The sequence below is a fragment of the Trachurus japonicus genome, chromosome 13, assembly GCF_045865225.1.
Source record: "Trachurus japonicus isolate A0001 chromosome 13, Traja_1.0".
Taxonomy (NCBI): Eukaryota; Metazoa; Chordata; class Actinopteri; order Carangiformes; family Carangidae; genus Trachurus; species Trachurus japonicus.
The window spans coordinates 23,690,517-23,704,402 of NC_140919.1; the positions used below are offsets into that span (position 1 = coordinate 23,690,517).

General features: G+C 40.2%; 1 protein-coding gene across 2 annotated transcripts in view; it reads left to right on the plus strand.

The window, feature by feature from the left end:
• The window catches only part of grm5b (glutamate receptor, metabotropic 5b), an 84,218-nt gene that overhangs the window by 13,111 nt on the left and 57,221 nt on the right, over nucleotides 1–13,886 (plus strand). For both annotated transcript variants that reach the window (XM_085795487.1, XM_085795486.1), the window contains exons 5-6: nucleotides 6,411–6,485; nucleotides 7,057–7,231. In XM_085795487.1, the coding sequence (XP_085651613.1) occupies nucleotides 6,411–6,485; nucleotides 7,057–7,231 (250 nt within the window). The remainder of the gene's footprint in view (nucleotides 1–6,410; nucleotides 6,486–7,056; nucleotides 7,232–13,886) is intronic.

A 13,886-nucleotide genomic window follows, 5' to 3' on the forward strand; every position in this document is an offset into this window, starting at 1 on the left:
ATCAAGATGCCAGCCTTCTCTCCACCCAATCTCCTTTACTCTCACTCCCCTTTGGTCTTTCTCACTTTCTCTCATTTCTGTCTCCTATTTGTCTTTATTGGCTATTGTGATCCTGACATCATTGATTCACTCTTCCCTTCCATCATCTCCGTTTTCTCTCCCTTTCCTTTCCCTTTCCTTTCCCATCATCCCTCTTTCTATTATCATCCTCTTCTCTCTGTTGCCTGACATGCCCTTTGCCAATTTAACTCTGATGGCCTTTGCAGGATTGAGGAAGATGAAAGCGGGGTCGGTTGGGGAGGGCAGTGTAGAGAAAGGCGTAATGAATGGGCAAGAGAAGAATGACAGAATTTGCTCACATTTTTGCCGTCGTTTCAGGCAGTGTTGCCTTAGGGTGAAGATTCAAAGTGGGTCATGGGCCAGTTTCTGGTGGGTCTATATAATAAGAGCTCTTCTGTGTTTTAATGACTTTAGGTCACAGGACTACATCCACTCCAGTTGGCTCAGGTTCAGGTTTCAGAACTCATGTCCGGAGATCTAAGTTCTTTCTACTGACCACAGACTGTCCCCTCTCTGACTGTAGGTACTAGAAATTGATCTGTTTTGCTACATCCAATCCAATCAATTTTATTAATAGACAAATTTAAAAACAACCAAGTTGACCAAAGTGCTTTACACAGATATAAAAATAAACAATAATTAAAATAAAGGAGCCCACAAAATAAAAGCAATTTAAAAAAAGTAAACAATAAACAAACAATAAACATAACCCGCTGAAGTGTTTGGGTTTCAAACTGTGTTAAAAGCCAAAGAATAAAAGTATGTTTTTAGACGTGTTTTAAAAACAGTGTGGCTGGGGGCTTGTTTCACATGATAGGCAGGGGGTTCCAGAGTTTGGGGCCAGCAACAGAAAACTCACGGTGCATGCATAGTGAGTTTAGCCAACTAGATGTTAGCAGTTATTTTTTTCCAATTAATTTTTTCTCAGGATGCCTCCCCCTGAGGGTACACCTATAAACGCGAAATGGTTGCCTTACAGTTTATCATGTTGTCAGTAAATGTGGCAGAAACTCACTCTTTCTCTTTCAGTTATGTATTTGGTGAATTTGTCAGATGACCTTGCTGTCAGGATTTGATCATGGGTGGTCCAGACACATACTAGGATTTGACCTAGTCTTGTTTTATACTTTTGGATTAATATTATCTGAAGTCGAGCATTGGTTTATGTAGACATGTAGAATTTCTATTGGCCCTTTTTAAGTCCATAAAGTAATATTTCGGGGGAACAGGCTTAGCTATATTTTTAGATTTGTCATTCAGACATTAGGTAGAAATAGAGCATGGTGCAAGTGCAGCTTACATGAAAAAACTATGGTTATGTCATGTATAAAACTGCTTATATGTAGCCCGTCTATACCCTGGAATAAGAATCTGGTAACATAGACATGCACATATTATTTTAAATTCATGAAAATAAAACCCACAGCTGATTTTTAATAGGACTTAGAGTCCAAAAGTCCTAATGGTTAGTGATCCCTTGAGGTCTTTTAGTTTTTCCCTAACATTCAATTAGTGGGTTGAACTGTGCTGCTAATGGACATTATAGCCCTACGGTATGACTTGCAGTGCTAAAATTAAAAAGTAATTATACAGGAATATGTATGTTAGAATAAACTAAATTAGCGATTGTGAATACAATATTATCAGGCTTGTATAGGATCCAGGGGGACTGCACCAGCCTTACCAGACCAGAAAGAGGCTGGCTAAATGTTTGCTGTCTGATTTGTGAGTCACTGTCTTAACAGATATCATTGAACATAACATTAAGCCGCTATGTCCAAATTACAGTTTGTATTCACATTGCAAATGAGTTTTAAATGACCAAATCGTAAAAAAGAAATATAATGTAGACCGATAAAGATACAAACACAGATGCGTTATGTAGATTTTACTACTCTATTCATATCTCTGTGATAATGCATGTTAGTATGCATTTGTTTTTAAGTCTGTGTTCTACTCAGGGAAGTCAAGCCATGTCTAATCCAATTTATGTAGCCCAGTATCACAACATAATAGATTTACTCTTACAGCAAAATTATAGACTGTAAACAAAATGAAATTATAATTTGTATGCGGAATATGATCTTTGGGGATACTGACTGAGCGACTTCCAAATGCATATCCTTCAAACTTTTGGGGGATGGAAACAGCATCTGGAATGAGCCATGTGAGAGGTCTCAGGATGAGGGCTAGTGCAGCATGGAGAGCCTGGCCAGTGGAAGAGGACAGGGAGTTTTGTTTTGTTTTGTTTTGCTTTGTTTATTTAGATCCCCATTAGCTTTTGCCACGCAGCAGCTATTCTTCCTGGGGTCTTTTCATCTTAATACATGACAAATACAAACCATTAACACACAACACATTAATACATAAAAACAAAAACACATACAGAAAACACATACTTAATACATACGCGTACAAAACAGAACATCCAAGACAAACACTTAACATTACCCGCTACACTACAAGGATGCCAAGACCCAATTTACAAATATACTACTATACTTACTATGCAACTAATGGTCAAAATTGAGATCAAAATAATAATCTCTTAGTTTAATTTTAAAACTAACCATATTTCTTTGTTGTATAACATAATTCGGAAGGGCATTCCACTCATTCATAGCTCTATATAATACTGTACCTTGAGAGAGTGCCCTAGGTAAAATAAAATAACCTCCAGCAGCATGTCGAGTTGAGTAATTATGTACTATGTTTGAACTAGAAGATAATTTTCTATACAAAATGTATGGCATTTTAGTTGTTATAATATTTCTAAGAAAAACCATCAACAAAGGAGAGGGAGATAGTCGCACAGTGTGGACACTCGTGTGCTTGAGTGAATGAATAAACCCTTCAAGTACATGAGTGAACTGTCAAATAGGACCTCGTGGATGTCACTGTACTTATTAGACTAAGACTGACCCACTGGTGGGAGAATGGTAACAAACACGATTCATGAAGTTATCAAAGAATAAACTGCTAACTGAGTTCAGGTGTTGAGAGTTGTAATTTTAGCTTTAAACGCTTCAGCAGGGAGGGTGTGTGATAAAACACCCTGCAGCCAGCAGCCAGCAGCCCTGCATCCTCATAGTGGAGTACATGTGATGGCAGTTCAAGGCGATCAGACAGGTACTGTATGAAGGAGCATGCACACTAAGATTTCTTTATACCATTACAAGTCTGATCTGACATGGACAGGGAGCTAGTGAAGGGGAGATGAAATAAGTTGAACATAGTCACATTTTCTGGATTTTCTTGTTGCAACATTTTGAATGATTCATTTGAAGACTTTTAGTGGCAGCACAAGGGGAACTGATATAATAACCTTAAAATAAGGCGCAGAAGTATCACTGTTAGATATGTTGGCTGGAAGCTTTTGTATCAGCCATGTAATTTGTGTTTGGCAACTGTTCATGTGTCAGGGAGCCAACCTTACCTGAGGTTTTATTGTGTTTGACATTTAGCTGCAGATGTTTGTTACCCACCAGATTTGATTTGGGGCAGTGGTGGTGTCGATGAGGGTTGAGAAAAACTGGAGAGACGAGCAGGAAGAAGGGGTCACGATGAAGGATGCCTTATCATTTAATAATATTTAAATCTTTACTGCATTTTGCTTTCCCCTCGAGTAAAGCTATGGCATAGGGGACTGAGGCTTGAAAAAGGAAACACACAGGGATGAGGGAAAGGGGAATGGCAGGGAACATGTAATTGCATGTAATAGCGCTGATAAGAGTGAGGATGGTAATTGAGAAGAAGTAATGGATGAGGGGTAAAAGGGAGAGGGGAGGAAAGGGAAGGGATTGAGGAGAGAAATAACACAACCACCTGTGTCTGTAGCTTGGTTGTCTTCCTGTTGCGAAGAAAGTGGGGGTAGAAGACGCAAGTAGCTAGAGGTGAAAGCGTGGGACCCTTCAGCTTAGCATTTGATAGCATGTTGTAATGTATTGTAATATATTAGATGAATAACAAGATGATGAAGAGAGATCAAAGAGGAAGGGGGCAGAGGAGCATAAGGAGCAGTGAGAGTGTTTTTTTTTGTATCTTTAATGTTTTCTTCAGTTTTTACTTGAAGCTGTTTTAGTTTTTTCTTTTTATTTATCATTAAATGGATTTAAATATAGAGAGGAAAGGGAGATACAGACAGCAGAAAGAGGTGAAAGGGACAAAAGCGCATGGGGGGAACAGGAGCAACTGTGAATGTGTGATCTTTACGCCGGAGCTCCCAGATGGTTTTTACAGTGGGAGGTGACGAAGCAAAGGACGGCTACCACATGCATGTGAAGAGAGTTTGAGGTAGATGTTAGCAGCTTTGGTCCAAACTGTGATGTCACCATGGAGCTAATGGCTGCTCGTTGTGTCTAAGTGTGTCTGGGCCTGTGTTTGTACATGGGAGAAGCCAAGCCAAAAAAAAATCATAGAGGCATGACACCAAGCAACAACAGAGAGCGGGTAAAGTGAGAGGATGAAAGGCATGATTGAGAATAGTAGAAAGTAGGTGGGTAAGGTAGACTGATGCAAGCAGAGGGGAGAACTATCAAGTGGAGAATTGAGGTTCAGTTCAGAACTGAGATTTTTAATTTTGAGCTTTTGAATATTTTTAACATTTGCTATTAATCCTGAGTCTAAGAAATTTCAGTTCATCTTCCGAGTGCTGTATTTGATCACAATCCATGTCAAAGCTGATGGGGCCGGGGTGCTCGGTGGTCGAGCGGTTAAGAGCACTCCCATGTTGGCAATGCCCAATGCAGTGATTGCTGGATTGATTTCCGACTGTGCCGATCTGTACTGCGTGTCATTCCCTCAGTCTCTCTTCCCACTTTCCTCTCTCTCTCCACTATCCTGTCAGTTAAAGGCAAAAATGCCCACAAGAATTTCTAAAAAAAAAAAAAGAAAAAAAGAAGTTGATGGGGCCATTCAATGATGTTTTGCATTTTTACTCATTCTAATATGAAAACATTATGTTTCCAAATATTCCTCAAATTTGCCTAGGATGTCAGTTTTGCTTACAGTTTGTAAAATCAAGTCAATCTGACTTGTAGTTGAAAAGGAGAGAAAACAGACTGGATCCTACTGTTTAATTCTCTTTGTAGCCTCTCCATCTGAAACCAATGAATGTGTCTATGCCTGGGTTTTAACTTGGGAGGGATGGGAGAATAAGTGTATATGTGTGAAAATGTGCTGGTAATTTTAAGTAGCATGGAGAGACTGAAAAGGAGTGATAAAAGAGACGCATGACAAGCTTACTGAGTGAGTGAGGGAGGGAGGAAGGGAGAGAGAGAGGAAGACGTCTCACACATAAATCCCTGTTGAGACCAGAGTGAAGTAGGTTACAAGCTTTATCGATTTTGATGATGGTAACAGTATGAATGTGTGTGCGTGTGCGTCTTTGAGTGAGTGAGTGTGTGTGTGTGCGCGCGTGCGTGTGTGCATGGGAAGGACAGTCTGTACCATCTGTCTCCCACTCCTCTCACTGAGACACTAATTACAGGACTTTACACTTCGCTCCACCACACTCATCATTGGGCTGATGCAAAGTGTGTGTATGCACGCACACACACACACACACACACACACACACACACACACACACACACACACACACACACACACACACACACACACACACACACACACACACACACACACACACACACGCACACTCCCTTAGATTCACCAGTGGTCAGGGATTGTGGGACCTCTTCTGCTTTCTACACACTGTATATTCCTCATACTCTACTTTCCCCTTCTCTCCTCCTAGACTCTCCTTTCCCTTCTTCATTTTCCATCTCTTTCTTCAACTATATCTCTCCCTCACTCATTTTTTTTGCCACTTGACCTCTTTTTCTTTCTCTTTATCAACTTAAGTAGAGAACAGATCACTGATGTCTAATTAGGCTCCATTCTGTTATTGAAAACACGCACAGCAAAAAGGAGGAAACATTAGCGATAACAATATCAATGAATGAAGAAAAAATCTTGGAAAAAGGTGTGAGAAAGTGATGTTTTTTTAATTGTTTCTTCAATTAACACAGAAGAGAAACATATAAAAGGGAGAGGAAGAGAAATTAAAGAGGGGAATCCTATCATATTCTTTGCCAGTGTGTACAACCCCTCATTAGCATAAATTCCAGGTCACCCACTTTCTCTGGCAAAGAAATGGGTGCCACAGTGGGGAGACGCTTTCTCTGACATAAATGTGTGCTTTTATGATTAGTGCAGTAGGAGAGGGGTTACTGTGTAGTGGGCATGGTTTTGATAACTAGATCTATCTGTCTGTCTTTCTCTATCACAAAATCATAATTGAACTGATTAAAAACCCTCACATCTTTACCCTTTCTTTGGATTTCCAGGCAACTATGGTGAAAGTGGGATGGAAGCGTTCAAGGACATGGCAGCCAAGGAGGGCATCTGTATTGCACACTCTGGTAAGAAGAGAGTTAGGTCAAGACAACCTCAGTAAAAACTTGATTGAGTTATGGGGTGCTTTCAGGCAGGCAGTGTTCAGGTCGGCCCAGTTGAACTTTGGGCCCCAGTGTGGTGAGGGTGGGTCAGTGTAAACACAACCGTTGCACTAAGATGTGCACCAAAACAGCTGCGCCACAAGTTTTAGCTGAAATGGCTCCCGTAAGTGCCACTTAATGTTAGGAAGAGCACTGCTGTCAGGGATAGTTTTGGCCAATTTAGTACCTTTTACATCTAATTTTCTCAACACACACCATGGCGTTGAAGGTAATTTGCATTTAACTGCAGTCTCAGCTTTGCAGACCTGGGAGGACATGGCTCATGATAAATGTCAGGTTGTAAGACGGCATGTGTTTAGGATTTTATTTTAGTGGAAAACATTTCTCATTGTGATTGTCAGTTGGTTGATACTTGAGAAAAATGAGACTAAGAAACACAAACACAAATAAAAGTTAACACCTCAAAAGATGAAGAAATAGAGATCCAAACATATCAGATAGTCACGGACCCTGTTTGCATTCAACCTTTCTCCAGGCAAAATCTGGAGCAATGCTGGAGAGCAGAGCTTCGACCGGCTGCTGGAGAGACTGAGGGCCCACCTGCCCAAAGCCAGAGTGGTGGCGTGTTTCTGTGAAGGCATGACTGTCCGTAACATCCTCATGGCCATGAGACGCCAGGGACTAGTCGGGGAGTTCCTCCTCATCGGCAGGTCAGTGGAGCTACACAGTTAATTACTTTTGTTTTGTGGATGTGGCAATGCAGGGTTTCTCCAAAGAACTGATCTCTGCCCGTGTGTCCTGCAAATTACACAGTGGTTATTAGATAGTAATTACATAGTATGTTAGGAAAGATTTTCAAATGTTATGGTTCATCATTTTGAGAAGGTGAGGGAAGACCTGTTTACCCCAGTAAACTCTGCAGTCAATTTGCCTCTCATTCATTGACATTGAACATGGCCTGTCACTTGACACATGTTTAATGTGAGACAGACTAGATAAACGTGCAGTTAAAGGTTGTTTGTATGGATTGTGGGGAACCTACAGTAAATGAGCTCATTTGCTCTAAGTTTGTTCATTTGTGCCCAGTGTGCGTTTCTCTTTATATTGTGCTGGCGTGGCAAGTGTGTAATGGTTTGAAATACATCAACAAAATGTGCAGTCTCTTTGCTGATTGTTCCTGCACATTCAGAATGATTACTGCTTTTTGTGGTGTTTACAAGGAGGTGGCCCACCTTGTGTGTGTTTTCATAATTTAATTATATACTATTGGCTCATTATCACTTTGCATTTCTTTTTGATGCGGCACAGTGTTAATAGTGTTACTTTTAACATTGTTTCTCCACTAGTTGTCTAGGAAAATCTTTGGCTGGGGAATGCACAGCAACATTGTAGCTAATGTTAAGTGTTCCCTGATACCTAGTCAAGCAGCAGTATTCAACCTAGGTGATGCATGGGGATTTCACTGGATGTTTTAAAAGGGAAGATGGAGCATTTTGTGCTGTGGCTCTGTGCTCTTCTCCAAAATAACTCTTTTATGAGAGCCACAGATGATTATAAACAGACATCTATTAATATTAAAAGTAAGGGCCTACCTGGCAAATATCTACTTAAAACTAATTTCAATCCTTGTATTTACATAAAATGTGTATCCAGCTGGTGATTATCAGGTTACTTCAACCTGGTGTTGACTAACTATGCTGCAAATTAATTCTGAACCTTGAAGACCTGGTCTGTGTATTGTCAGTGGAAAAGTCGCAGATTTTTGTCAAGCTTGATTAAAATGGTTGAGCAGGAACCCAGGGATCACGATTCACGACCATAGAGAGGCATACTGGTATTACTTTCAAAACTGAATATATATCTATTTTCCAGGCAGCAGGAGACTCTTTCGCCCTTTCTGCGTTCACAGAAACACACATTTGAATTTTGGAAGTGGTTTTCACATTACGCTCCTTTCTCACTTGAGAATGTGAATTCCTCCTACAATTCACTTGCAAAAATAACCTACCAAATGGATTTTTATTTACATATCTGTTTGTGTGTATGTGTATGTGTGTACATTTATGCATGTGTGTATATGAAAGTTGCTTCTTGGTCCCTTGAGTTTAGTTGCCAGGCCAACTGAGTAATTAACATAAGATGAATAATGATTTTAGCACCTATGCCAGCCAATATTCAGAGAACAAAATAGACTGGAAGCATTATCGTGTGATTACCATTAAAATGCCACAAATATAATTCTATTCAATTCTGTTCTGCTCTGCTCTACCCCCAGTGCAACCAAATCATTGCCAGCATCATTTTTGTTGTCATCACCACCATGATGCTCATTGTCATCATGCTCATCTTAATTCATCATCAGCATCATCATCAGCATCGTCGTCTCCATCATCATCATTGTCGTCGTCCTGCAGAGACTGAGGTAACATTTTCAACCATAATAGAATTAAATATGCTACAGTATGTGTCCCATCAACCTGACATTAGAGATAAAAGTAGAATCAGAAAGAGAAAGATAAAGAGTCAAAGGGATGGACCAGGTACATTCGTGACTTTGATATCCTGTCAGTAATTCATGGATTAAGTTGTTTTTAAACTGCTATTTGTAAGTTTTAGTGTCACTACAAATAAGTCTACATGGCGACACATCTGTTTTGAGTGCTGACCTAAAGCTACAGAACCGATGAAAAGCAGCAGCTCAACAACGCTCTGCCCTCTTCTAACAACTCCTGCTTCTGAGGACTTTTGAGCAATGCACTCAACCTCCAACTGGTCCATTGGAGCTGCTCAATGGTGAGCAGTAAGAGACCAGGGGAGCCTCCAAATTGAGTGGGTTGAAGTGGATGAAAGTTGGGCAGGAGATAAAATTCTCAATTCAGAAGAGAGAGTTATAAGACCGCAAAAATCTTTTTCACTGCTTCAGAAACTTGCTGTTGTTTCTTAGCACGGGTAACTCTAAGAGATACTCCTTGCATGCATTCCAGTAAACCCAGCTTGTGGTTTTGGTTGAAATCTAGTGTGGGTTCTCCTTGCACCACTGGTTTGTCATGGTTTCTCTTAGTGGTTATACGGAGTGCCTGCATTTAAGTGAGTGGGATCAGAAGGGTGATGGGAACCTCTCTCACAGTACACTCTTCTGGTGGAGCTCATTGCTGTAACAGAGTTGTGTGCATTGCATTTTGATGAGAGGCCTAGTCAAACATGTCTTTGGAGACCATCTCCATTTATACCGACAAGAGGTGAATACAAAATCCTTAGGCCAGTTTCGATTATGTAACATGAGCTCCTACACTGATTAAGTGACACAGGATTATGTTACTACTACACAATAAATATAAGCTAGCAAAGAAATATTATGAACATAATTTAACAGAAAGGCTAAAGCATGCAAATCTACCTGACTGCTATGTTGCGTACCTGTACATGTTGTGTCAAATATTAAAAGTGAACAGCTCAGTGGAGGGGATGATGGCATGCCATCCCACAGCGGATATAGATACTGCGTCTCAAATCTTCCACATATTGACTATCTTTTCCACATATTAATTAACTATTTACCCATATTCCATATAATTCTCATAACATACTGTATATGACAGTATATTTGACAGCTGATGAATAATATGTTTGTCTATCTTCTCCCAAGGCAAGTAAAATTAGTGGGGTAGCAGGGAATTGTCATTTCGCAATTAAGATGGAAAATTAGAGAAAATATTTAAAGATTAAAAGAATTAAATCAATAAAAAAGACGACGAAAAAGACCAGTTATGGGACACATGCATGGTTCTGAAATGTAGCAAGAGCCAGTTTGTTCCACTTCTTACAGCTGAAAGTATTTTCATTTTATCAACTTCAACAAACTAAAATGTTACATGGTGTTCAATCTGTGAACGTTAGCTGATAAAACTGCCAAATCAAATGAACTTGTTCCAACCGTTTCTGAAATGATCTCACCGTCAGCCTCTCTCATGTCTGCATGGTCACTTGTCACATTATAATTTCTGAAACGCCATTTCAATCAACCAAAGCTTTCACACAATTTATATTTCCATTTCTTTCAGAGAAAACAGTTTTCTAAGGCTGGATCTAGAACTTAATAGCTTGTTAAAATGTGTTTTTGCTGCACATCCCGTCGTCCTCCAGTCTCTGGCCGGTCTGTTTCGATTAGGTTTGGTTAATTGAATATCAACCCTCGTGAGTGTCGGTATCATAAATGGACCGTGGTTTTATTTTTTTTTTTAAAGTATATTTTTTTGGGCTTTTATGCCTTTTATAGATAGTACAGTTGAGACAGACAGGAAATGGGGAGGCAGAGAGAGGGGGGATGACATGCAGCAAATGGCGCCCGACGCGGGACTCGAACCGGGGCCGACCGCAGCGAGGACTGTGCCTCTATACATGGGGCGCCCGCTCTAACCACTACGCCACGTGACGCCCCTGGACCGTGGTTTTAAATTGGAGACGGTCACGGGTGGGTGCCCTGCTCACTGGTGGTCTGTGAAAGAAACTTCTTATCAGTCCAATTGGGCCTCCAATCGTTTAACACCAGGTTAATTACATTACCACAAGAGCTCACAAATGATGATGAAGCACATTATTCAGTTACCTGGGGCAGATAACCATGGCTTTGATAGATTTCAGATGGGCACATTTACTCTCTCTTGCCTGGAAGTTTCTAGCCTCTTTGAGTTGGTCAAACCTCCTTCTGCTAGAAGTCTGAACTGGTGCTCTCTGATATGCCTTTACCTCCCTGGCCCTGATAAACATACTGCTGTTAACTGTTATGCGCTTATGATGTAAAGAGTGAAGCAATATTCAAATGCTAATGAACTGATTGACTCATCAAACTTTAATCTGTAGATATATTTTTCTAAGATTTACAATTGCTGCATATTGGTTGATAAGGCTGATAATAACATTCACATAATAGTCCGTCAACATTAATGTAACGCATAAACCCAATATTAAGTAGTGTAGGCTTTAGAGGAGACTATTTTAAAACTATTTTAAAAGCAGCAGCAGTCACTTAGCTTCAGTGCTTTTCTGGTTTTAGATTTTTTATGGTGTTCTTCTAGAAATAATCCTAAAAACCCACATTAGTTCCTCAGGCGAACTACCCCATCACAAGAAAACTATGTCACACATGCACGCACACACACACACACACACACACACACACACACACACACACACACACACACACACACACACACACACACACACACACACACACACACACACACACACACACACACACACAGAGTCTGGATTTGGAGCCTGAATGTATCGATTGCTTCTGTTCTATAATTCCTCATGGTGCCAGCAGGCTACAGACCCATTAATGAATAGATGGGCCGAGATAAATATCTATAGCCTCATGGGACACACAAACACTCCCAGCACTTACACATGCACAAACGCACTGACTCTCATGTCATTAGTTTTTCTCTTAATCTACCTCATTTGTCTCTCCATAAGCGAAACATCTCCTTACTCAGATCCAAACGAGACCGTGTTGAGGCACATACGTATAAATATGTTTCAGCCACCACGTGTAAAATGTTACATTACCTTTTCCCATAAGAAGCCATACATACAGTCAGAACTACTGTTAGTTGCCTGAAAAAGCCTCACAAATCCTAACTCGTCTGAATGACATATCATTGAATGACTCCAGATTTTGTGTTTGTGTTTATACACTGTACATAACAAATCTTCAATCTAATTTGCATAGATATGTTTCTGTTTAAGTTGGCTAGCTAGAATGAAATACACATACACACATGCTCACAAAATACACAGATGCACTGTACCTCTGTGCAATACATTTTCGCCCAGACCATGCAGAGCCGCCAGTGATAATAGATATGACTTATCATCAAGTTGACTTCATGGAAACAGCATCGCTGTATTTTATGGTCAGTCATTACAGCTTGAGATATTTTACCCTCTCAACCACTCTACCTGTTACTACACATTCGCTCCATTAGTGCTATTTATAAATGGCCACGTTTTGTCATTCTTAGCTGTTTCACAACAGATTATAGGAAAACACTCTCAGTACCTTAATTATCCAATATCCCTGTGAAATTAGTTAAAAAACAAAACCAGTTAAACGATTGGCTAGAAATTACAAATACAAAATCTGTAACTAGATAAAAGTGGTGTTGTTGCATTGCCATGGCAGCCAAATATGTAAACAAGGTTGAATTGTCTGTGGGAGCTTTTATAAGAAGTAGATTTTTTTTGTCTGCGTTGTCAGTATACTGTTGAATGAATTGAAAGAGAATAGTTTGAATCAAAAGTCAAAAAGCAGCCTCTCTCTGGAGATCATCCCGCACAAGTCTGCACCCCTTCTTCCTGCTGTTGCCATGGAAATATCCCCTACCATATTTGGATGACTCCAGCATAGCAGCTGGGGTGATAAGTAGCGCATGCGCATGTGTGCATGCGTGCATGCGTGGGTGCTTCTATATATGAGCGTGTGACTATCAGTGAATAAAACTGCATGTCGGGATTTTCTGTAGCTAAACGGTTCCATTGAGAGTTCCATTAACTACATTCAGCACTGTTAGAAGAAAGGCTTGTTGTTGACACTAATGGCCATTTCAGTGAAATTTAGTATGAGAACCTGTAAATATCTGTGCTGCTTTTGTTTGATCCCTATGTCCTTTCATCTCTTGTAACTCCCCTTACCTATCAGTCTGTTCCTTTACCCTCTTTTCCACTTTCACTTGTGACCAAATCTCATTGTCTCTCACTCTCTGTGAATCCAGCTGCTTGCTTCCTGTCAGAGTGTAAGAGTGTGATGTATGAGAACAGAGACCCTGAACTGATCGTTTAACAGAGGTCAAACCCCTGCAGTGTCCCACTTTACACCACAGCTGTCTCTTAAGACTCCACTTCCTTGTGGTTTTACATCCAGACAAATTTGAAAGAGAGAGATTAAATGCTGTTGTCATGCTAAAATGTCTGAGTGGCCCAGGATTTCTCAGATCAGCCCATCTTTAAATTGATTTTAGTGGATTGTACACCTGCAGTGAGTGAGAGGAGATAAAAGACCTGGTGGGGGTAGAAGAGGGAAATTGTGTGAAGAGAAGGACTGATGCAGAAAAAAAGGGAAAAGATGAGTGAATAGAGGAGAGATTAGGGGCAGAGAAGACATGTTTAGTGTAAATGTGTGTGTGTGGCATTCATATACCATAGTAATAAAATATTACTTATCAGATATGAAAAGCAAATAGCTCACAGTTGGAACATAATTTTCTCATGACTGCTGCATTTGTGATGTATCTGCACTTGCAAAAACACTGTTATACAGACACACATTGACATATACAGAGGTGTTGAGACTCGTCTGTTCCA